General features: G+C 38.1%; 1 protein-coding gene across 3 annotated transcripts in view; it reads left to right on the plus strand.

Moving 5' to 3' along the window:
* VAMP7 (vesicle associated membrane protein 7) overlaps positions 1-25,275 on the plus strand; it is a 64,529-nt gene that overhangs the window by 17,496 nt on the left and 21,758 nt on the right. For all 3 annotated transcript variants that reach the window (XM_038588765.1, XM_038588767.1, XM_038588766.1), the window contains 2 exons: positions 1,345-1,482; positions 3,933-4,023. In XM_038588765.1, the coding sequence (XP_038444693.1) occupies positions 1,345-1,482; positions 3,933-4,023 (229 nt within the window). The remainder of the gene's footprint in view (positions 1-1,344; positions 1,483-3,932; positions 4,024-25,275) is intronic.

The following is a 25,275-nucleotide window of genomic DNA, read 5'->3' on the forward strand; positions in this document are numbered from 1 at the left end:
TTAAGAATGAGGGAAGTTCTCAGAAGCACACCCTCCTCTCTCCTCTTTCAAAGTGAACTTCTTTTCATGTCTTATTGGCTAGGACTGGGTTATATACTTATTTTGAAATCTGTCAGTGACAAGAGGCATGGAATTGGTATGATTGCCATAGGTCAGGGTTTCTAACCTTTATTGTGTCACAGACCCCTTTTACACTCATGGGCCCCTCCCAGGATGTTTTAAAATGTATGAAATACATGATTATAAACAAAATAAATTATATTGAAATACAGTATTCTGAGTAGTTTAAAATTGATGTAGTAATACATACGCCTTTTTATGAATTCATTAAGTAACAAGATCTAGTCATATGTCAATAATGATTTAATGATATTTTGATCTGTCTGTAACTGATGGTATGTGAAAAAAAGATTTCTATTGGTGACAGTGTCATGGGTACTGTTTGGTACTATTCTGGTTTGTTACCTACACTCAGATTTGAAATTTAAGACTTAATGTGATTTATTTTCTATCCAAGTGCATGAACCCCTTGAATTTGGATCACTGAGCCCAGTGTAAGAACCTTTAGCTTAGACTAATCATCTTGGCTGAAATGGAGATGAGTGTCAACCATAGTGATCATCCCTGCTTTTTATTCCCTGGTTTCACAGTATTTTCTATGATCAATTTAAAATGATCTTTATTCTCTGGTTTCATAGTATTTTCTAAAATTATTTTAAATATCCAGCTATATCTGAAATGACTGATGTGAAAAGACTTGGAATAGATAAGAAATATCACTAATTTGAGTTAATCAGAGTTGAGTTTTCTATTTATTGAGTTATAATTGTGTGTGAATACACACACACAAACTTTTTGACTGGCTGGGATCAGATAAGAGTACATCATTTGATCTTTTCAAGTATGCCATCACAATTTAAAAAAACTCAACTCAAAGTTTATATCAGTAATGTTATCTTTGTGTGTGAAAGACTGTATTATTATTATTATGGATTTATTAAGCCTCTTCTTGTGCTGGGCCTTCTAATAGATCCTGTGAAAGATATGGAGGAAATGAAACCCAATTCTTACTCTGAGGAAACTAACCTAGATACTGTTATCTTTAGTTAGCAGTAGTCAAATATATTTGGATAGGACTCTTGGTTCTTTCTTTAGTACTTGTTTGGCCTTTGCCAAGTTACCTTTTAAGAGCCTTTGTTTCCTAATTGTGAAATTAGGTCAGTGTTAGTTCCCTCTCTTGGAATCATCGCTCAGTTAATGTTATCTGTTCTTATGGTTGTTGTTAATCATCCATATCATCTTTGTTTACTTTCTGATGTGAACTCTGTGTTGGTCTCTTTTCAGGATTTTGAACGTTCCCGAGCATTTAATTTTCTGAATGAGATTAAGAAGAGGTTCCAGACTACATATGGTTCAAGAGCACAGACAGCACTCCCATATGCCATGAACAGCGAGTTCTCAAGTGTCTTGGCTGCACAGTTGGTAAGATCTTTTTCAGGATGTAGTATTTTGATTCATATCTTCTTTATTACCTTGAAGTACTTTGAATATAGGGGACCCTGACCTGCAAATATATTTTTCTGATTGTGCTATTAATGTCAACATAATAAAACTTCCCAGGTAGAAAAATTTTAAATAATCAGTGATACTGTCTATTATAGGTTCAAAGTATCTAGGAATGGGGAAGGATGTTAAAGATCATGTACTTGAGGGGTGCCTGGGTGGCTCAATGGGTTAAGCATCTGCCTTCAGCTCAGTTCATGATCTCAGGGTCCTGGGATCACACCCCATGTCGGACTTCCTGCTGAGCAGGGAGCCTGCTTCTCCCTCTCCCTCTGCCTGCCACTCTGTCTGCTTGTGCTCTCTCTGTGTCAAATGAAAAAATAAAAATCTTAAAAAGAAGGAAATTAACTTATCAGAAAACAAAAGATATCTACTTGAGCTACCTGTCTAATGCATGAATCCACTCAATATGCCAAATGACCTCTTACCTTGTACATTAAACTTCTACCCTCCTATGTGGCAATGTAATTTTTTTGTGTGTGTGAGACAGTGCATGTGTGCACAGGCAGGGACAGTGGCAAGGAGGAATAGGGGTAGGGCACAGAGAGAGTCTCAAGCAGGCTCCACACTGTAGGGAGCCCAATGTGGGCCTGTCTTATGACCCTGAGATCATGACCTGAGCCTGAAGTCAAGAGTCCAGTGCTTAATGACTGAGCCACCCAGGCTTCCCAAGGCAACTGTAATTTTTGAACAGCTTAATGCAGTCATTTGAGTCTGTTCATCTATATGAATACCTAATGGTCAGCTCAGTGAACCTTTGTGTAAGTATACAGTTGTGAAATACTGCCCTTTTCAAAATACATCTCCATGACCCTAAAAATTCCTAATGTTCCTTTGCCGTCAGTCCCCTCCCCAGCACTCTGCCCCAGCAACCTCTGCTCTATTCTCTGTCACTATGAAGTAGTTTTGTCTTTTCTAGAATTTCCTATAAATGGAATTAGATATTACATACTTTTCTTGTGTCCTGCATGTTCAATGTAAGTGTCTTGGTACTCATTCAGGTTGCATAAATCAGTAGTTCTCTTCTTTTTTGCTGAATAGTGTATGCATACACCACAATTTGTAATAAATCATCAAACTTTTTTCCAAAGTGGTTGTACCATTTACATTCCCGCCAGCAGTTCTTCTGTTCCTACATTCTTGCCAACGCTTGTTATGGTCTTTTTAATTTTAGTCATCCTAGTGGGTGTGTAGTGATATCTCATTGTGGTATTAATTTGCATTTCCCTGATGACTAATGATGTTGAGACCTTTAAAAATGCTTCCCTTTTAGCCATGAAACTATTTGAGTGCAAAGACATATGTTCTATGATTGTGTTGTGAATGAGGAAAAAAAAAGAATTCTTGTAATTGAATCCGTTTCTTTTTACTTCTCCTTTAAGTATTCTTTTTAGCATTTTTTTGAGTGTTACACTTTTAAATATGTATTCTTCTGGGGGTGAAATTCTTTTAAATGGTTATAAATCTTGGTCAATTGCTTTGTTTTATACTTTGCACTAGAAAACATTCATATATGTGAAACCATAAAAACATCAGCAACCAAAAATCTACCAATGTATAGTCAAAGGTAAATAGGGTAAGCTGGCAGCAGTACTTTCAACTTAGCCAGTTTGTCCATAGCTCCGTGTCTGTGACCCTCTGAACAAATGTGTGCCCGGATTGTCATCTATAACATAACAGCTGTGAGATAATAATAAGATGGAGATGGAAATGGTAATAAGAGCATCTCAATTATGGAGTTTTTGGGTAGATTAAACAATGTTCTCTCTTTGAAGCATTTAGCACAGTGAAGTGACTGGAATATTGTATATTAAAGGACTTGTGGATAGCTATGGATAATAATTTAAAAATATATACTATTATCAATGTCTTACATTTCTAGATCCTGTAAGAAGCCAGTGAAAATAGGATGCATACTCTGATCCCAATAGGTAGAAGAGTAGATGCTCAGAGGGTGGGCCAGCCCCTCCTCATCATACCCAAGCAGTGGGGAAAATTTAGAGTACTTTTCCCTGTCCTATTCTCCCTGCCCCAATTATGGTCTTCTTTTTTTCCCTCTTGTCTGAGCACAGATGATATGAGCCCATACTTCTGCCCCAAGAGTCTCAGATATATATATGGATGGATGGATAGATAAAACAGGTCGATTATAATACATTTACCTTTATTTCATTTTAAAAAATGATATTTTATACTATAAGACTTACATAGTAACATTTTTTAATGCTGCCTGATAACAATTTTTAATGAAATTGCATGTATCTTTTGTATCATTACAGGCATAATTTAATAGCATTCCTCAATGTCATTCCTTTTCGTTTAACTATTGTAAATAATGTCTGAGTAAGTTAAATCTTCTTTTCTTTTAGAAGCATCACTCTGAGAATAAGGGCATAGACAAAGTGGTGGAGACTCAAGCCCAAGTGGATGAACTGAAAGGAATCATGGTCAGAAACATAGGTATGTTTCATGGTATAGTCTGCATGAATATGGGCGAAAATGATAATAGATTACTTGATTGGGGTCCAGTTATTCTTGAAAGGCTGAAATAGTACTTCCTTATTCTTAGTTTTGGAAACTAGTTATTAGCTGAAATATGAAATTACCTATGATATCGTCTCCAGTATGAATTGTGTTTTCTTAGTACTTATGACTCTTCTCCATTCTAATTTGTTCGTTGGCTTAGCAAGACTAATTTCTGAGACTCTTACAACATTTCAGCAATTAAAAATACCCAGATAGCTGATATTATCAGTAGATACTTAAAGTATAACTTTTTGACCGCCTCAGAAAGTCTGTAGCTTTTGACTGAAAGAATTGGTCCAAAAAACCGTTGTACTCTTCAAAGAATGAACTATGATATAAATTCTGTCAGCCTATGAATATTTTGTCAAGCTATTTAGCACATTAAAATAACCCAGAGAAATGCATCAAGTTTATGTTTTATGCAGTTGAGTTTAGATTTAGGATGATGCTAATTTTTTAAAAGCACTCCTTCTCAATATGTAGTCCCTGGGCCAGCAGCATCAGCATCTCTTAGGAACCTGTTAGAAATGCAAGTTTCTAGGACCCACCTATTGAATCTGAAACTCTGTATGGGTCCCAGCAATCTGTTTACACAAGCCTTCCAGAGGATTTGAATGCATATTTAAGTTTTTTAAGGGAAATAACTCAGATAATAACTTGTATTAAAAAAGTGAAAATGATTATATTGTCATTTTATAAGATTTTTGAGACATTGTCAAATTTCATAGATGCCAATGAACTTATAATCTCGGAATTACTGTTTGAATCACTTGTACATTTATTACTAGAACAGGTACAAGCTATAAAGACATTTTAGAAAAGAAATGCTCTACGTCTCAGATTCATTTCGATTTTTAAAATTTTTTTTATCTATCTCTCTATATATTATAATAATAATTCGTATTCACTTTTGTTGAGGCAATATAATATAGTGACCAAGATTTGGAGTCATATGTGCCTGAGTTTGAGTCCTGATTTCACTTGCAACCTACTGTGAACCCTTGGTCAATCCTCAACTTCTCTGAGCTTTGTTTTCTAATCTGCAAAAAGGAGATGGGTTAGGGTTAGGGTTACTGTATGTAAAGCATCTTGTACAGTGCCTGGCACGTAGTAAGATTGGAATTATCATTAGCTGTCATTAAACTACTTTATGCCCACATAGTGTTTCATTGGGCTAGATCATAGGTTATGAATCATATCCGTATTTTGGACCCTTTGGTTCTTTAGAGAGGTGTTACTCAGAGTACTGTTTTACAACCAGATGAAGGACTTGCACCAGCACGTCAGTCAGTGCTGTGTTTCCTTCATTGAGAATGTCTTGTTATGAATGTGCCAGCTGGCCTGAACTGTGTGCTTAGAGACTTAGTTGAAGCAGTAGCAGACACTTAGGTAGCACTGATTTAGAGGTTTGTGTTATAATGACAGTACTGCTATAAATGGTTTTGGGCCTATTTCTCTAAATTTTCTTGAGATTAATTCCCAGGAACAAGATTGATAAGCAAAAGGGAGAAACATTTTTTAAAATTTTTATTTTATTTCCAATTAATTAAAATACAGTATAATATTAGTTTCAGATGTACAATATAGTGACTCGGCACTTCCGTATAACACTCAGTGCTCACCACAAGTGTCCTCCCTAATCCTCATCAGCAATGTAACTCATTCTCCCACTCTCCCTCCCCTTTCGTAACCATCAGTGTGTTCTCTAGAGTTAAGAGTCTATTTCTTGGTTTGCCTCTGTTTCTTTTTTTTTTTTTGTCCATTTGCTCGTTTGTTTTGTTTCTTAAATTCCACAAACGAAATCATATGGCGTTTTCCCTTCTCTGACTTACTTTGCTTAGATTATATATTCTAGCTGTATCCACATCATTGCAAATGGCAAGATTTCTTTTTTTCTTAATGGCAAGATTTCATTCTTTTTCTGATGGCTGAGTAATATTTTATTGTGTATATACCACCTTTTCTTTGTCCATTCAGCAGTTGGATATTTGGGCTCTTTCCATAATTTGACTATAGTAGATAATGCTGCTATAAAAAGTGGATTGTGTGTACCTCTTCAAATCTGTATTTTTGTATTCTCTGCGTAAGTAGTAGTGCAATTGCTGGGTCATCGGGTAATTCTGTTTTTAACTTTTGAGGACCCTCCATATTGTTTTCCACCGTGACTGAGTTTGCATTTCCAATAATAGTGTGAGAGGGTTTCCCTTTCTCCACATCCTCACCAACATTGTTGTTTCCCCGTGTTGTTGATCTTAGCCACTCTGATTGGTGTGAAGGGATATCTTATCATGGTTTTGATGTGTATTTCCCTGAAGATCAGTGATGTTGAGCATAAAAGAGAGAAACAAACAAACAAACAAAAAAAACAAAAAAAAAAGGGAGAAACAGCTCTTGATATGTTTGTCTCTTGGCTATTTGAGGTAATTTCCTCTTGTTGATTTTAGTTTTAATTGTATGTCTAGATACAGGCTATAGCACCTATTGAGTAAACTACTAATATTTCTTTTCCATCTGTTTTTGGTTACCAAATATATTTATTTTACCTGAAAGTGAATCAGCCAACTGCTACAGTTTTGCTTATTGCAAATGCGTAAGATTCTCAGAAAGTGAAACTTTTAAGTCAGCTTCTTTTAAATGACTTACTTGTTTTTAGAATTACTGAGATATCAAATTAAAATTTAGCAGAAGCATTTCTAATAATCTCCCTTTGATTTTTTAAACAGCTTTATTGAGATAAAAATCATATGCCATACAATTCACCCATTTAAAGTATAATATCCAGTGGTTTTTAATCTATTCAGAGAGTTGTGCCACCAATTTGAAAATATTGCCAACTTTGACAATATTAAACTTCTGATCCATGAACATGAGATGTCTTTTCATTTACTTAGGTCTTCTTTAAATTTTTCAATGATATTTTGTAGTTTTTGGCATACAGATCTTAGATGACAAAGACTTTCTGCTTGACCAAGTGTTAGACCATCTCCTCTGAGCCCTCTATTTGGCTAGGCCTGATTCTTGGGCTGTGTCAGGTCTACCTGAGCCAGTCTTAATTAAGTTAATCTCCTACCCTTGATATCTGATCACCATTGATAGCTGATCAGGTTCCTCATCCTCTCCCTTTGATGTAGAAGTTCTTGGCTTGCCTTTAGAAAGATTATTTTAGGCTAGTTTAGACATACCCTTGATTTTTTTGTCAGTAATTTTTCATCCACTGACTACCCTCTCGCTCTGCTTGTTGGCTAATAAATCTTTACCTGTCCTTGTTTTTTTTTAATTTATTGAGATGTAATTTACATAAACACCATGTGAGTTTAAGGTGTTGACTTATGTATTACAATATGATAGCCACTTTTACTTCTAGCTGACACCACTATCACATCATGTAAATTGTCATTTCTTTTTTGCACTGAGAAAATTAAAGATGTAGTCTCTTAGCAATATTGAAGCGTATAATACAGTATTGTTGACTATGATTGGTGTGCTGTACACTGGATCTCCAGAATTTATTCATCTTCTGGTTGCAAGTTTGTACCCTTTAACACTATCTCTGCACTTTGTCCATCTCTTAGAGCCTGGTAACCACCATTCTATTCCCTGTTTCTACAAATTTGGCATTTTTAGATTCTTATATTACATGTAAGTAATATATAATATATGTCTCTCTCTGGCTTATATCACTAACATAGTGCCCTCAAGATCCATCCATGTTGTCACAAATGGCAGGATTTCATTCTTTTTTGGGGCTTGATAATATTCTGTTGTATATGTATACTTCATCTTCTTTATCTGTTGATGGACACTTAGGTTGTTATCACACCTTGGCCATTGTGAATAATGCTGCATTAAACATGAGAGTGCAGGTATCTTCTCAATATCCTGTTTTTATTTCCTTTGGGTGTATACCCAGAAGTGGAATCGCTAGATCATATGGCAGTTGTATTTTTAAGTTTTTGAGGAACTTTCATACTATTTTCCATAGTGGCTGCACCAATTTATGTTCCTACCAACAATTCATAAGGGCTTCCTTCTCTCCACACCCTCACCAACATCTGTGATTTCTTGTCTTCTTGATCGTAGCTATTCAAATGGGTGTGAGATATCCACAGTATCTCATTGTGGTTTTGATTTGCATGACCCTGATGATTAGTGATGTTGAGGAACTTTTTGCGCGTCTGTTGGCCATCTGGATGACTTCTTTTCAGTACCTTTTCTGTTCCTCTACCCATTTTTAATAGTGGGTTTTTTGTTGTTGTTGTTGATTTTTTGTTTGTGTTTTACTGAGTTGTATGTATTCCTTATTTATTTTAGATATTAACTCCTTATCCAATATATGGTTTATAAATATTTTCTCCTATACTCTAGGTTACCTTTTCATTTTTGTTGATTGTTTATTTTGCTGTTGCAGAAGGTTTTTAGTTTGATATAGTCCCACCTGTTGAATTTTGCTCTTATTGCTTGGGCTTTTGGTGTCCTATACAGAAAAATCATTGCAAAGACCAGTGTCAAAAAACTTCTTTCCTGGGAGATCCCTGGGTGGCTCAGCGGTTTGGCGCCTGCCTTTGGCCCAGGGCGCGGTCCTGGAGTCCCAGGATCGAGTCCTGAGTTGGGCTCCCGGCATCATGGAGCCTGCTTCTCCCTCTGCCTGTGTCTCTGCCTCTCTCTCTCTCTCTCTCTCTCTCTCTCTCTCTATGTCTGTCATGAATAATAAAAAAAAAACTTCTTTCCTGTTTTCTTCTAGGAATTTAATGGTTTTAGTCTTCGAACTTAAATCTTTAATCCATTTCAAGTTATATTTTGTTTTTGTTTTTTTTTGTTTTTTTTAAATTTTATTTATTTATTTACGATAGTCACAGAGAGAGAGAGAGAGAGAGGCAGAGACACAGGCAGAGAGAGAAGCAGGCTCCATGCACCGGGAGCCCGACGTGGGATTCGATCCCGGGTCTCCAGGATCGCGCCCTGGGCCAAAGGCAGGCGCCAAACCGCTACGCCACCCAGGGATCCCCTCAAGTTATATTTTGGAGGATTGTATAAGGAATCCAATTTCAGTTTCCTGCATGTCATTTTCTAGTTTCTCAGCACCATTTGTTGAAGAGACCATCTTTTTCCTAGTGAGGGTTCTTGGCTTCCTTGGAAAAATCATAGTCAACTGTATATGTGGGAGTTCGTTTCTGGGATCTCTGTTCTGTTCCATTGGTTCATGTGTCTGTGTTTATTCCAGTACCACACTGTTTTAATTAGTATAGCTTTGTAGTATAGTTTGAAATTAGGAAGTGTGATGCCTCTGGCTTTGTTCTTTCTCAGGATTACTTTATCTATTTGGGATCTTTTGTGGTTCCATAGAAATTTTAGGATTGTTTTTTTCTATTTCTGAAAAATGCTTTTAGAATTTTGAAAGACATTGCATTGAATCTATAGATGGCCTCGGGTAGTGCGGCCATTTTATTAAAATTAGTTATTCTGGGGGCACCTGGGTGGCTTAGTGGTTGATTGTCTGCCTTCGGCTCAGGTCGTGATCCCGGGGTTCTGGGATCGAGTCCCACATTGGGCTTCCCACAAGGAGCCTGCTTCTCCCTCTGCCTATGTTTCTGCCTCTCTCTCTCTGTCTCTCTCATGAATGAATAAATAAAATCTTTTAAAAATTAGTTCTTCTGATCATTGAACATGAGATATATTTACATTTGTTATGTCTTTAATTTCTTTCATCAGTGTCTTGTAGAGTTCATTGCAGAGATCTTTCACCTACTTGGTTAAATTTATTCATAAGCGGGACGCCTGGGTGGCTCAGTGGTTGAGTGTCTGCCTTTGGCGCAGGCTGTTATCCTGGATTCCTGGGATTGAGTCCTGCATCTGGCTCCCCGCGGGGAGCCTGCTTCTCTCTCTGCCTGTGTCTCTCTGCCTCTCTCTCTCTCTCATGAATGAATAAATAAAATCTTAAAAATTATTCATAAATATTTTATTCTTTTTGATGGTATTATGATCGGGATAGTTTTCATTATTACTTTGTTGGATATTTTATTGTTAGTATATAGAAATTTAACTGATTTCTGTATATCGATTCTATATCCTACAACTTTATTGCATTTGTTGATTAGTTCAACAGTTTTTAGTTAACTCTAGGATTTTCTGTATATATTATCATATTATCTGCAAATGATGCTAGTTTTTCTTCTTTTCTATTTTGATGCCTTTTATTTCATTGTCTTGCCTGATTGCTCTATGTAGGACTTCCAGTACATAGCAGTGGTGAGCATGGGCACCTTTGTCTTGTTCCTGATCTTAGAAGAAAAGCTTTTAATATTTCACCATTGAGTATGATGTTACCTTTGAGTTTGTCATATCTGACATATATCACGCTGAAAAATGTCCTTCTGTACTCAGTGTGGGGATTTTTATTATGAAAATGATGTTATGTTTTGTAAAATGTTTTTCTGCATCTATTGAGATGATTATAAGTTTTGATCTTGTATAATATTAATATGATTTATCACATGTATTAAGTTGTATTGGTTGAACCATTCTTATATGCCAGGGATAAATCCCACTTGGTCATGGTATGTGATCATTTTTATGTCATGTTGAATTCAATCTGCTAATATATTTTCTTTTTTTTTTTTAAATCTTTTTTTTTAATTTTTATTTATTTATGATAGTCACAGAGAGAGAGAGACAGAGAGAGGCAGAGACAAGGCAGAGGGAGAAGCAGGCAGAGGGAGAAGCAGGCTCCATGCACCGGGAGCCTGACGTGGGATTCGATCCCGGATCTCCAGGATCGCGCCCTGGGCCAAAGGCAGGCGCCAAACCGCTGCGCCACCCAGGGATCCCTGCTAATATATTTTCGAGAATTTTTGCATCTGTGTTCATCAGGGATATTGGTCTATAGTTTTCATGTTGTGTCCTTATCTGGATTTGGTATCAGGGTGATGCTGGCCTTGTAAAATGAATTTGGAAGTATTTCTTCCTCTTTGGTTTTTTTGGAAGAGTTTGGGAAGGTTTGGCATTAATTTTTCTTTATATGTGTGATAGAATTAACCAATGAAGCCATCTGGTTTTGGGTTTTTCTTTGATAGGAGGTTTTTGGTTACAGATTCAATCTCCTTACTCATTATGGGAGTGTTTAGAATTTCTATTTCTTTCTGATTCTGTCTTGGTAGGTTGTATGTTTCTAGGACTGTATCCATTTCTTTTAGGTTAACGAGTTTGTTGTCATATAATTGTTCACAAGAGTCTTTTATAATCCTGTGTATTTCTGTGGTATCAGTTGTGATGTCTCCTCCTTCTGATTTTATTTGAATCTTCTATTTTTTCTTAGTCTAGCTAGAGGTTTGTCAATTATATCTTTCCAAAAATGTAGCCATTAGTTTTATTGATCTTTTCTATTTTTCTGGTTTCTATTTTATTAATTTCCACTTTGGTCTTTGTTTATTTCCTTCCTTACACTAACTTTGGGTTTGCTTAGTTTATTCTTTTGTTTCTAGTCCTTGAAGGTTAAAGTTAGGCTGTTTGAAGTCTTTTTGTTTTCTTAATATATGGATTTATCACTATAACCTTTTCTTTTTAAACAATTTTTTTTAATTTTTTATTTATTTATGATAGTCACGCAGAGAGAGAGAGAGAGGCAGAGACACAGGCAGAGGGAGAAGCAGGCTCCATGCACTGGGAGCCTGACGTGGGATTCGATCCCGGGTCTCCAGGATCGCGCCCTGGGCCAAAGGCAGGCGCCAAACCACTGCGCCACCCAGGGATCCCTCACTATAAACTTTTCTTACAGAACTGCTTTTGTAGCATCCCATGTGTTTTATTATGTTGTTTCTATTTTCATTGGTTTCAAGTTATTTTTTGATTTTCCTTTTGTTTTTTTTTTCTTTGACCCATTGATTGTTCAAGAATGTGTTATTTTCCACATATTTATAGATTCTTCAGCTTTCCTCTTACTGATTTCTAGTATCCTACTACTGTGGTTGGAAGAGATAACTTGGTATGATTTCAGTCTTCCTAAATTTGCTAAGACTTGTTTTGTGTCCTATCATATGATGTATCCTGGAGAATGTTCCTTGTGCACTTGAAAAGAATGTGTATTCTGCTGCTGTTTGAGGGAATGTTCTGTGTGTGTCTGTTATGACCACTTTTTATAGTTTAAGTCCAATGTTTCCTGGTTGATTTTCTGTCTGGATGATCTAGCCATTGCTAGAAAGGGGTGTATTGAAGTCATCCACTATTATTGTATTATTATCTGTTTCTTCCTTAAGGTGTCAGTATTAAGATACTTAGGTGATATTGTATGCATATATATATATTTTTTTTAAGATTTATTTTTATTTTAGAGAGAGAGAAAAAGAGTATGTGAGTCGGGGGAAGGATGGAGGGAGAGGGAAAGAAAATCCCAAACAGGCTCCCTGCTGAGCATGGATGCCCATGTAGGGCTCAGTCCTGCCACCCTGAGATCATGAACTGAGCTGAAATCAAGAGTTGGACACTTAACCAACTGAGCCATCCAGGCGCCCCTGCGTGTGTATATACTTAAAATTGTTATACCTTCTGAATGAATTGACTACTTTATTATTATGTAATGACTGTATTCATCTTTTTTTTTTACCATTTTTGTCTAAGTATAGCTATGCCCACTTTCTTTTGGTTTCCATTTGCACGGAATATCTTTTTCCATCCCTTCATTTAACCTATGTGTGTACTTAAATCTACAGGGAGTCCCACATAAGCAACATGTTGTTGTTGTTGTTTTTTAATCCATCCAGCCGCTCTGTGCCTTTTGATTGGTGAACATACAGTTAGGGTACTTTCTGAAATGTAAAAACCTACTAATTCCATCCTATTCATTGCTTTTCTGGATGTTTTATAGTTTCATTGTTCCTTTTTCCTTCCATATCTGCCTACCTTTTTATTTTTTTCTTTTGTTTATTTTTTCCCACAGAATATAGTGTGTATCCCAGAAAATATATGTAGCTTTTAATTGAAATATAGTTGACGCACCATGTTACATTAGTTTCAGGTGTGCAGCATCGTGATTTGACAATTATATACATTAGGGAATGCTCACCACGTTAAGTATGGTTACCATCTGTCACCATAGAAAGTTATTATATTAGTAACTATATTCCTTGTGTTGTACTTTTCATCCCTATTATTTATTTTATAACCTGAAATTTATCCCTCTTAATCCCTTTCACCTATCCCCAATACCCTTCCCCTCTGGCAGCCACCAGTACATCTGTTTCTGTGTTTGTTTTGTTTCTTAGATTCCACATATAAGTGAAATCATATGGTGTTTGTCTTTCTCTGTTTAACTTACTTCACTCAGCATAATATCCTCTAGGTCTATCTATATTGTCCTGAATGACTGTGTACCTTTTAAAATTGGTAATGTTTTGGAATTGTGTGTTCCATTTCCCCTTTCTTTGTCTTTTGTGAATCTATTCTAGGTTTTGCTTTGCAGTATTCATGGGGCTTACATAAACCATCTAATAGATAAAACAGTACATTTTAAGGTGATAGCAACTTAACTTTGCATACAAAAACTTCACCTGTTTACTCCCCTTTTGTACGTTTAGTGTCATGATTTTTTCTATTGTGTATTTGTTAAAAATTTATGGTAGCTGTAGATATTTCTAACACTCTTTCTTTAACCTTTATACTATATAGCTAAGTGCTGAACGCACATCCTGTTATAGAATGAGAGTTTTCTAAATCTGTATATTTAACCTTTACCAGTGCATTATATACTTTTGTATGTCTTCATGTCACTAATTAGTGTCTTTCCCTTTTAGTATTTCTTGCATAGCAAGTCTAGTGGTGATGAACTCCCTTAGCTTTTATTTGTCTGAGAATATTTTTATTTCTCCTTCATATCTGAAGGATAATTTTATCATATAGAGTATTCTTTTTATTTTTTTAAGATTTTATTTATTTATTCATGAGACACAGAGATAGAGGCAGAGACATGGGCAGAGGGAGAAGCAGGCTCCACACAGGGAGCCCGATGTGGGACTCGATCCTGGGACTCAGGATCGCGCCCTGGGCCAAAGACAGGCACCAAACCACTCAGCCACCCAGATGTCCCCATATAGAGCATTCTTATCTGGAAATTTTTTCTTTCAGTACTTTGGATATGTTACTCCACATTCACTTCTGGCCTAGGGTCTCTGCTACAAAATCCACTCATAGTCTAATGGGAATTTCTTTGTAGATTACAATTTTGTTTTTCCTCTGGCTCCTTTTAAGAGTCTCTTTTTATCTTTGATTTTTGACAGTTTTATTATAATGTATCCTAAGAAGGTCTTTTTGCTTTGAGATAATAGGGTGATCTCTTAGCTTCATGAACTTAGATGTCCAGGGGGAAGTTTTCCATTATTATTTCTTTAAATAAGCTTTCTGTCTTGTTCTCCCTCTTATGTCCTTCTGGAACCCTAGTTATTATAATATTTGTAGGTTTGGAGTCCAATTGATCATACAGGCTTTTTTGGTTATTTCTCATTACTTTTTTAAAAAAAGAGTTTTTATTTATTTATTCATGAGAGAGAGAGACAGAGACAGAGACACAGGCTGAGGGAGAAGCAGGCTCCATGCAGGGAGCGGGACATGGGACTAGATCCCGGGTCTCCAGAATCACGTCCTGGGCTGAAGGTGGCGCTAGACACCAACTTCGATCTCTCTTCCCGTTTCCTGCCAAGCATTCATTCATTCATTTATTTATTTATTTATTTATTTATTTATTTATTTATTTTTATTGTTTTTAATTTTTTTGCAAGTTTTATGGAATTTTATTTTATTATTATTATTTTTAATAAATTTATTTTTTTATTGGTGTTCAGTTTGCCAACATATAGAATAACACCTGCCAAGCTTTTAAAAGACCAGCATGGGGACACCTGGGTGGCTCAGGGGTTGAACATCTACATTCTGCTCAGGTCATGATCCCCAGGTCTTGGGATTGAGTCCTACATCGGGCTCCCTGCAGGGAGCCTGCTTCTCCCTCTGTCAATGTCTCTGCCTTTCTCTCTTTGTCTTTCATCAATCAATAAATAAAATCTTAAATAATAAAAAGCCAAAAAAAAGAGGCTTCTCCCTCTGCCTGTGTCTCTGCCTCTCTCTCTCTCTCTCTCTCTCTCTCTCTGTGTGTGTGTGTGTGCCTCTCATGAATAAATGAATAAAATCTTTAAAAAAATAAAATGTTTAGTAGTTACCCTTAGGTAGGAAACAGCATTTGTGGCCCTATTACCTGGGGTTTTCTCCAACCTTGTCTGGATAGTCTGGCTCCATGCTTCTTACTTGCTCCTGTAGAATTCTTAAGCTTTTATGTCTTCTCTGGACTTAACAACTTGCCATGCTGGCTGCCAGAAACCTCTTGGTTTCCAGGTTAAGTTTATGGTTTCTCCCTTGCCCACAGACCCTGCCTCCCAGATATTCTGGGAGTACTATATTTAATTGGAACTCACTCTTGCCACTCCACTTGGGAGCATGCATAAGAAGCTAGCCACAGAGGAGGAGGAGGTGACTGTGGGACTGGTGAAGGAATCATTGGGTGAGGGTCACCAGAGGCTTGGGGGTGGACTTCCTGCTTAAGTCCTGAGCACAGCTATCAGGAAGTATTTTCTTTTAATGTCCTGTGATATTTATATTTTTTATTTTTTAAAATTCTTTATTTATTTATGATAGTCACACAGAGAGAGAGAGAGAGAGGCAGAGACACAGGCAGAGGGAGAAGCAGGCTCCATACACTGGGAGCCCGACGTGGGATTCGATCCCGGGTCTCCAGGATCGCGCCCTGGGCCAAAGGCAGGCACCAAACCGCTGCGCCACCCAGGGATCCCCTGTGGTATTTTTATTGACCTCTTTCCTGATCTCCTCCCTGCCCCCAGTCTTGGAGGTTCTGCCTCACTAGTCTAGATGCTGCAAGCGAGAAATGGCTTTCTCCAGTAGCTTGTCACATAGCTGGAGTAGCCACATATTCACTCACTGTTGTCCCTTTCCCCTGGGGGAGAGATTGCCAACAGCTCCGTCAGCCCTGTGGTGTGTCACCTTTGGGAAGGGTCAGTGCTGGAAAAATTATTGATGTTGTTGTCAATGAAGTTTACACTGCCATGATGCTGACATCACCCCACTTGTTGTACTTAGGGTTGAGCTCAGTTTGAGCTCTTGCCTGTTATGATCATCTCGACCGCTGTTGTATAACTTTTCTCTCATTTTTTGGATGGTTCATTAGTAATGTGTAGAAATACAGTTGATGTTTGTATATTGATTTTGTATTGTGCAACGTTGCTGAAATTTTTTTGATCAGTTCTACTAGCTTTTTAATGAGTTCCTTAAGATTTTCTATATACAGGGTATTAGGTTCTACTAGGTACTTTTTTTGCATCTATTGAAATAATTCTGTGGATTTTGTCCTTTATTCTATAAATACAGTATCTCACAATATTTGGGTTTGGGTTATTAAATCAACCTTGCATTTTTGAAATAAATGCCACTTCATCATGTTGTATAATCTCTTTTATATATTGCTAGATTTGTTCTATTTTTTTGAGATTTTATGTCTAAATTTAAGAGATATTGTTTTTCTCTTGTGGTATCTTTTTTTAAACTTAAATTAATTGACATTTGGTGTATTGTTGGTTTCAGAGGTAGAGGTCGGTGACTCGTCAGTCTTAATAATACCCAGTGCTCGTGACATCCCGTGCCCTCCTTCATGCCCATCCCCCAGTGACCCTGTCCCCCCACCTCCCCTCCAGCGACCCTCAGTTTGTTTCCTTTGATCAAGAGTCTCTTAGGCTTTGTCTCCCTCTCTGATTTCGTCTTGTTTTATTTTTCCCTCCCTTCCCCTATGGTCCTCTGTTTTGTTTCTTAAATTCCACATATGAGTGAGATCATGTGATAATTGTCTTTCTCCGATTGACTTATTCACTCAGCACAGTGCCCTCTGCTTCCATCCATGTTGCTGTAAATGGCAAGATCTCTTTTTTTTGTTGGCTGAGTAATATTCCAGTGTGTGTGTGTATGTGTGTATACACTACCTCTTCTTTATCCATTCATCTGTTTATGGACATCGGGCTCTTTCCATAGTGGCTATTGTGGACATTGATGTGATCAACATTGGGGTGCAGCCAAATAGCTTTGGCTATTTTGGCCATTACTGCAGTCAACATTGGGGAGCAGGTGCCTGTTGGATCACTACATCTGTATCTTTGGGGCATATACCTAGTAGTGCAGTTGCTGGGTCGTAGGGTAGCTCTATTTTGAACTTTTTGAGGAACCTACATACTGTTTTCCAGAGTGGCTGTACTAACTTGCATTCCCACCAGCAGTGTAAGAGGGTTCCCTTTTTTCTGCATCCTTGCCAATGTTTGTTGTTTCCTGTCTTGTTAATTTTAGCCATTCTGACTGGTGTGAGGTATCTCATTGTGGTTTTGATTTGTATTTCCCTGATGCTGCGTGACATTGAGCACTTTTTCATGTGTCTGTTGGTCATTTGTAGGTCTTTTTTTTCTGAAATTTCTGTTCATGTCTTCTGCCCATTTCTTGGCTGGACTATCTGTTCTTTGGCTATTGAGTTTGATAAGTTTTTTATAGATTTTGGATACTAGCTCTTTATCTAATAAGACATTGGCAGAAAATCTTCTCCCATTCTGTCAGTTGTCTTTTAGTCTTGTGGACTATTTCCTTTGCTGTGAAGAAGCTTTTTCTCTTGATGAAGCCACAGTAGTTCAATTCTGCCTTTGTTTCCCTTGCCTTTGGAGACGTGTCTAGCAAGAAGTTGCTTTGGCCGAGGTCACAGAGTTTGCTGCCTGTGTTCTTCTCTAGGATTTTGATGGAATCTTGTCTCACCTTTAGGTCTTTCATCCATTTTTAGTTTATTTTTGTGTTTGGTGTAAAAAAATGATCCAGGTTCATTCTTCTGCCTGTGGCTGTCCAATTATCCCAACACCATTTGTTGAAGAGACTGTCCTTTTTCCATTGGATACTCTTTCCTACATTGTCAAATATTAGTTAACCATACAGTTGAGGATCCATTTCTGGGTCTCTCTTCTGTTCCATTGAACTATGTGTCTGTTTTTGTGTCAGTATCATACTATCTTTGTGACTATGACTTTGTAATAGCTTGAAGCCCAGAATTGTAAGCTTTTGTTTTCTTTTTCAACATTCTATTTGGCTATTCAGTGTCTTTTCTGGTTCCATACAAATTTTAGAATTATTTGTTCCAGCTCTGTGAAAATTGTTGATGGTATTTTGATAGGGATTGCATTGAATGTATAGATTGCTTTGGGAAACATAGACATTTTCACAATATTTGTTCTTTCAACCCATGAGCATGGAATGTTTTTCCATTTCTTTGTGTCTTCCTTAATTTCTTTCATGAGTTTTTTTATAGTTTTCAGAATAAAGATCCTTTACCTCTTGGTTAAGTTTATTCCTAAGTATCTTACAGATTTTGATGCAATTGTAAATGGGATTGATTCCTTAATTGCTCTTTTTATGTCTCATTGTTAGTGAATAGAAATGCAGCTGATTTATGTGCATTGCTTTTATATCCTGCTACTTTGCTGAATTCCTGTTTGAGTTCTAGCAATCTTGGGGTGGAGTCTTTTGGGTTTTCTATGTATAGTATCATGTTATCTGCAAAGAAGGAGAGTTTGATTTCTTTGCCAATGTGGATGCATTTTATTTCTTTTTGTTGTCTGATTGCTGAGACTAGGACTTCTAGTACTATATTGAACAACAGTGGTGAGAGTGGGCATCCCTGTCGTGTTCCTGACCTTAGGAGAAAAGCTCTCAGTTTTCCCCCATTGAGAATGATATTTGCTGTGGGCTTTTTGTAGATGGCTTTTATGATATTGAGGTATGTTCCTTCTATCTCTAAACTGTGCAGAGTTTTTATCAAGAAAGGATGCTGTGCTTTGTAAAAAGCCTTTTCTGCATCAGTTGAGAGGATCATGTGGTTCTTGTCCTTTTCTTTTATTGTTGTGCTGTATCACTTTGATTTGTGAATGTTGAACCACCGCTGCAGCCCAGGAATAAATCCCACTTGGTCGTCAAGAATAACCCATTTAATGTACTGTTGGGTCCTATTGGCTACCCCCTTTGTGAGCATTTTGACATCCATGTTCATCAGGGATATTGGTCTGTAATTCTCCTTTTTTGTGGGATCTTTGACTGGTTTGGGGATCAGGGTAATGCTGACCTTATAGAATGAGTTTGGAAGTTTTCTTCCATTTCTATTTTTGAAACAGCTTCAGAAGAATAGGTATTAATTCCTCTTTAAATGTTTGGTAGACTTCCACTGAGAGGCCATCCATCCCTGGACTCTTTTTTGTTGGGAGGTTTTTGATGACTGATTCAGTTTCTTTGCTACTTATGGATCTGTTCAGGTTTTCTCTGTCTTCCTGTTTCAGTTATGGTAGTTTATATGCTTCTAGGATGGATCCATTTCTTCCAGATGGCCTAATTTGTTAACATATAGTTGCTTATAATATATTCTTAAAATTGTATTTCTTTGATGTTGGTTGTGATCTTTCCTCTTTCATTCATGATTTTATTAATTTGGGTCCTTCCTTTTTTTGATAAGTCTGTCTAGGGACTTATTGATCTTATTAATTCTTTCAAAGAACCAGCTCCTAGTTTTGTTGATCTGTTCTACTGTTCTTTGGTTACTGTTTCATTGATTTTTGCTCTGATCATTATTCTCATCTCCTCCTTGGTTTAGTCTTTATTTGCTGTTCTTTCTCCAGCTCCTTTAGGTGTATGGTTAGGTTGTCTATTTGAGACTTTTCTTGTTTCTTGAGAAAGGCCTGTATTGCTATATACTTCCCTCTTAGGACTGCATTTGCTGCATCCCAAAGGTTTTGAACAGTTGTGTTTTCATTTTAATTTGTTTCCATGAGTTCTTTAAATTCTTCTGTAATTTCCTGGTTGACCAGGAATTTTTTAGTAGGAATTCTTTAGTAGGATGCTTTTTAGCCTCTAAGTATTTGAGTTCCTCTGTGATGTGGTGTGATGTGGTCTTGATTGAGTTCAAGTTTCAAAGAACTGTGATCTGAAAATATGCAAGGGAGTGATCCTAGTCTTTTGGTACTGGTTGAGACCTGATTTGTGACCCAGTATGTGATTTCTTCTGGAAAATATCCCTTGTGTACTGGAGAATAATGTGTATTCTGCTGCTTTATTATGGAATGCTCTGAATGTATCTGTGAAGTCCATCTGGGCCAGTGTGTTATTCAAAGCCCTGTTGATCTTCTGCTTAGATGATCTGTCCTTTGCTGTGATTTTGGTGTTAAAGTCTTCTACTCTTACTGTATTATTGTCAATGCATTTCTTTAATTTCATTATTAATTGGTGTATATAATTGACTGCTCCTATATTAGGAACATAAATATTTATAATTGTTAGATATTCTTGTTGGATGGACCCTTTAATCATGATGTAGCACCCTCCTCATCTCTTATTACAGTCTTTGGTTTAAGATCTATTTGATATAAGGATTTCTACCCCTGCTTTCTTTTAATGTCCATTAGCATTATAAATGGTTTTTCACCCCCTCACTTTCAATCTGGAGTTGTTTTTCAGTCTAAAATTAGTCTCTTGTAGACAGCATATTGATGGGTTTTGCTTTTTTTATCCAATCTGATATCCTGTGTCTTTTGATTGGAGCATTTAGCCCATTTACATTCAGAATAACTATTGAAAGACATGGATTTAGTGCCATTATATTACCTGTAAAGTCACTATTTCTAGTCTTTTTTTTTGCTCTTTGTTACTTTGGGCTTTCTCTTCTCTCAAAGGATCCCCTTTAATATTTCTTGCAGGGCTGGTTTAGTGATCCCAAATTCTTTTAGTTTCTGTTTGTCCTGGAAGCTCTTTATCTCTCCTTCTATTCTGAATGATAGTCTTGCTGGATAAAGTATTCTGGGCTGCATACTTTTCTCAATCAGCACCCTGAATATATCATGACAATCCTTTCTGGCCTGTAGGTCTCTATGGATAGGTCTGTTGCCAGCCTTATGTTTTGACCTCTGTAGGTTAAGGACCTGTTCTCCTGAGCTGCTTTCAGGGTTTTCTCTTTGTCTCTGAAATTTGCATGGTTCACTTTTACATGTTGAGATGTTTAATTATTTTTATTGATTTTTAGGGACATTCTCTGTGTCTCCTGGACTTGAATGTTTGTTCTTTCCATAGATTAGGGAAGTTCTCAGCTATAATTTGCTCAAATATACCTTCTGCTCCCCGTCTTTTCCTCTGGGACTCCAATTATTCTAATATTGTTTTACTTTATAATATCGCTGACCTCTTGAGTCCTCTCCTTGTGATCCAGTAGTTATCTCTTTTCCTCAATTTCTTTTTCTCCATCATTTTATATGTCACCGATTCTCTCTTCTGCTTCATTTATCCTAGCAGTTAGAGCCTCCATTTAAAAAATTTTTTTATTTATTTTATATTTTTCTATTGGAGTTCAATTTGCCAACATATAGCATATCACCCAGTGCTCATCCCGTCAAGTGCCCCCCTCAGTGCCCATCACCCAGTCACCCCAACCCCCCACCCACCTCCCCTTCCACTACCCCTTGTTCATTTCCCAGAGTTAGGAGTCTCTCATGTTCTGTCACCCTCACTGATATTTCCCACTCATTTTCTCTCCTTTCCCCTTTATTCCCTTTCATTATTTTTTATATTCCCCAAATGAATGAGACCATATAATGTCTGTCCTCCGATTGACTTACTTCACTCAGCATAATTCCCTCCAGTTCCATCCACAGTGAAGCAAATGGTGGGTATTTGTCGTTTCTAATGGCTAATATTCTATTGTATACATACACTACATCTTCTTTATCCATTCATCTTTCGATGGGCAGTGAGAGAGCCTCCAGTTTTTAACTGCATCTCAGTAATACCCTTTTTGGGCAGCCTGGGTGGCTCAGTGGTTTAGCGCCACCTTCAGCTCAGAGCCTGATCCTGGAGACCCGGGATCAAATCCCACATCAGGCTCCCTGCATAGAGCCTGCTTTTCCCTCTGCCTGTGTATCTGCCTCTCTTTCTTTGTGTCTTTTATGAATAAATAAATAAAATCTTTAAGAAAAACACCGTTTTTTATTTTGATCTGATTAGATTTTAGTTCTTTAATTACTCCAGAGAGGGATTCTTTGTGCTTTATATTCTGTGCTTTATTCAAGCCCAGCTAGTATCTTTATAATCATTATTCTGAATTCTAGCTCTGACATTTTAATAATATTCATATTTATTAAGTCTCTGGCAGTTAGTACTGCCTCTTGTTCTTTTTCCTGGAATGAGTTTCTCTGTCTTTTTGTGTTGTTCAAGGAAGAGTAGATGAAGGAAGAACAGAATACAGAAATACCAGTCATGACCCCAGCAAAACACACACTAATCAAATCACAAAATATCAGAAACCAGAAAAGAAAAAAAAAGGAAAAATAGAGAATATAATCAAATAGGTGAACAGAACAGGGTAACATACTAGGTCCTGAGTATATTTTGGTCTGTTTGTTAGAAGAAACTAGACCCCCAAAATTATAAAGAAAGAGAAACTTATATAGACAGAAACAAAATTGAATACAATGAAATGAAGACTATATATACAGTGTATAATATAAATGTAAAAATGAGAATTAGAAAACAGTTAAAAAGTTGCTAAACTTTGAAAAGAAAACAAGAAATTTTAAGCTGAAAGAGTAAAGAATCATGAGAAAAAAAATCTCAAATTCTATATACTATTTTCCCCTAGTGCTGAAGTTTTACAGTACTCTGTGATTGGCAGACTTGGTATTAGCTGGATGTTCCTGCTGGTCTTCTGGAGGAGGGCCCTGTTGTGCTGATCTCGAACTTCTTTGCCTGGGCAGAGTTGCGCCAGCCTTGCCGGAGTGGGGGTTGGGGGTGGCGGTGGTAGTATAAGCTGCTACGAATTGCTCTCTGTGGCTTTTGTTTCCTGAAGCCTTTCCATACTGCTTTAGAGGATGAAAATAAAAATGCCAGTGTCCCATTTTCCAGCCCCAGAGCTGAAAGGTCCTGGCCTCCATTCTTCGGTGTGCTCTCAGGGAAAAGCAATCATTTTTGTCTCCCTCGTTTCCATCTGTACTCTGTGTTTACTCAGCCTGTGACCAAGCATTTTTATCTCAGGGACTGACCCCTTTTTGAGTCTCCAAACTCTGTAGACTCCTGCAGTTCATTCCCCATGGCTGGAGTGTCCAATCCCTTGCAGATTCCTAAGGCGTGCACCCCTGGTACTCCTGGGGAAGGAGAAGAGTCCCCTCATGGTTCTGCTGCTTGCTAGGCCCCTGCTCAGAGAGCAGTCACCCAATCATGCTGCAGTTCATGGTTATGGTAACACTGAGCTGAGAGCCCACTCCTGGGCTCACTGATTGCAGCCAGCTTCCTTGTTTGATGCTTGGGACCTCTGCCACACTCAGGCACCCCCATTCTTTCTGTGACCGCAGGGATCCTGAGACCACATTGTCTCACCTAGGATTCTGCTCAGCCTCGCCACTTGAGCACCTTTCAGGCAGGGATATCCCTCACCAGAGCAGACTTCTAAAAGTAACAATTTTGTGCTCTGCTGTTATATCACTTTCTGGTAGCCAGCTTATGGAGGCTCCTCCCCTACCATGGTTTATCTTCTGATACGTCACTTTGGATTCACTTCTCCACACTTTCTACCTTGCAAAAAAATGGTCACTTTTCTGTTTGTAGAATTGCAGGAATTCTTTTCTTAGATCTGTGATTGAGTTCACAGGTATTCAGAATTTGAGTGTTATCTAGCTGAATTCCAGGAAACAGATGAAACTACGGTCCCCTACTCTGAATCTTCCTCCTCCTCAGCCTACTGTAAAGTCTTTGTCTGATTTCGATATGAGAAATACTGGCCTCATAGGATGAGTAGAGAAGTGTTCCTTCCACTTCTATTTTGGAAGAGTTTTTGAAAAATGGTGTTAATTCTTCTTGAAATGTTTGGTGGAATTCACCTTTGAAGCTATCTGGGTAAGGGCTTTCCATTGTATAAATCTTAAAATTTTTGGTTCAGAGGTTCCAGTTCAACATGGAGATGTGGGATGATCCTGATCGCATCTTCTCCGTGGAACACACCAAATTACTCCTATTGATGGAGCAGTTGCTCCTGAGGAGGAACTGAGGGCCTGCTGAACAGCGGCTGCACAACAAAAGATAGAAAAGCAAAAGACAACAGCAAGAGAGATGGAGACACAGTAATGAAGGGAACCCCTACCCCTGATGCCGCCCACTGCAGTGGTGAGGGATAGTACTGAGGGACTGGGAGCACAGTCATCTGTCCTTGGGCACAGAAAAAAAAATCATGGTTTAAAAGAGAAACTGGCTCATGAAAGAGCTACCCCAGCAACTGCACCAAAGAGCAGAATAGTTGCTGGAACTCTCTGGGTTAGAGGGGCTGGTGAAGGACATGGTTTATGCTCCCCCTTCCTCTCGAAAGCACTGACGGGAGCGGGTCTGGACACCAAAGCCGGTTTGCTGCTTTAGCGAGCCCCAGCTCTCCTACCCCACATCATCCCTGAACTCCTGCTGCACAGAAAAACCTAGTTTAAAAGAGTAATTGGCATATCTGAGAGAGCCAACATTAGAATGCCACCAAATGGTCAGGGAGCTGCTAGAACAGTCTCTGGGTGGGAGAGGCTGACAGACATGGTCTATTCTCCTCACGCCACCTTGAAAGCACAGACCAGTACAGAGTCTTGGCACCAAAATTAGTCTGCTTTGCCTCAGTTAACCCCAGACCTCTTGCCCACACCGGCCCCAGCCATCCCACCAGGGTGACCACAGTACAGCTCCAGCCATTGTGCCAAAGTGACAAGGGTCAAGGCACCGTGTAACACTCCAGGACCCAACTGCTTTGGCTTCAGATGGGTTGCTAGGGAACCTCCAATCTGACGTTTGCTTTGGATCTACCTGCCCCACCAGGGCACCCCTGTGTCGAGCACCCCATAAGATCCCTGTCTGTGACAGCCTCAGCTCCATTCACCTAGTCAAAGCACCCCCTATGTCAAGCACCCCAAGACATCCCATCTTGTGCCCACTTCAGCATCAGCTGTCCCATCAGGCACACTTTGTGGGGGGAGCCCAGGCATCATACCAGTCCACGTCCACTTCAGGCTTAGTCATCCTGCCAGGATGCCCCCCGTATGGGACATTCTGGGACCCCCCAGC

The sequence above is a fragment of the Canis lupus genome, chromosome X (assembly GCF_011100685.1).
Source record: "Canis lupus familiaris isolate Mischka breed German Shepherd chromosome X, alternate assembly UU_Cfam_GSD_1.0, whole genome shotgun sequence".
Classification (NCBI taxonomy): domain Eukaryota; kingdom Metazoa; phylum Chordata; class Mammalia; order Carnivora; family Canidae; genus Canis; species Canis lupus.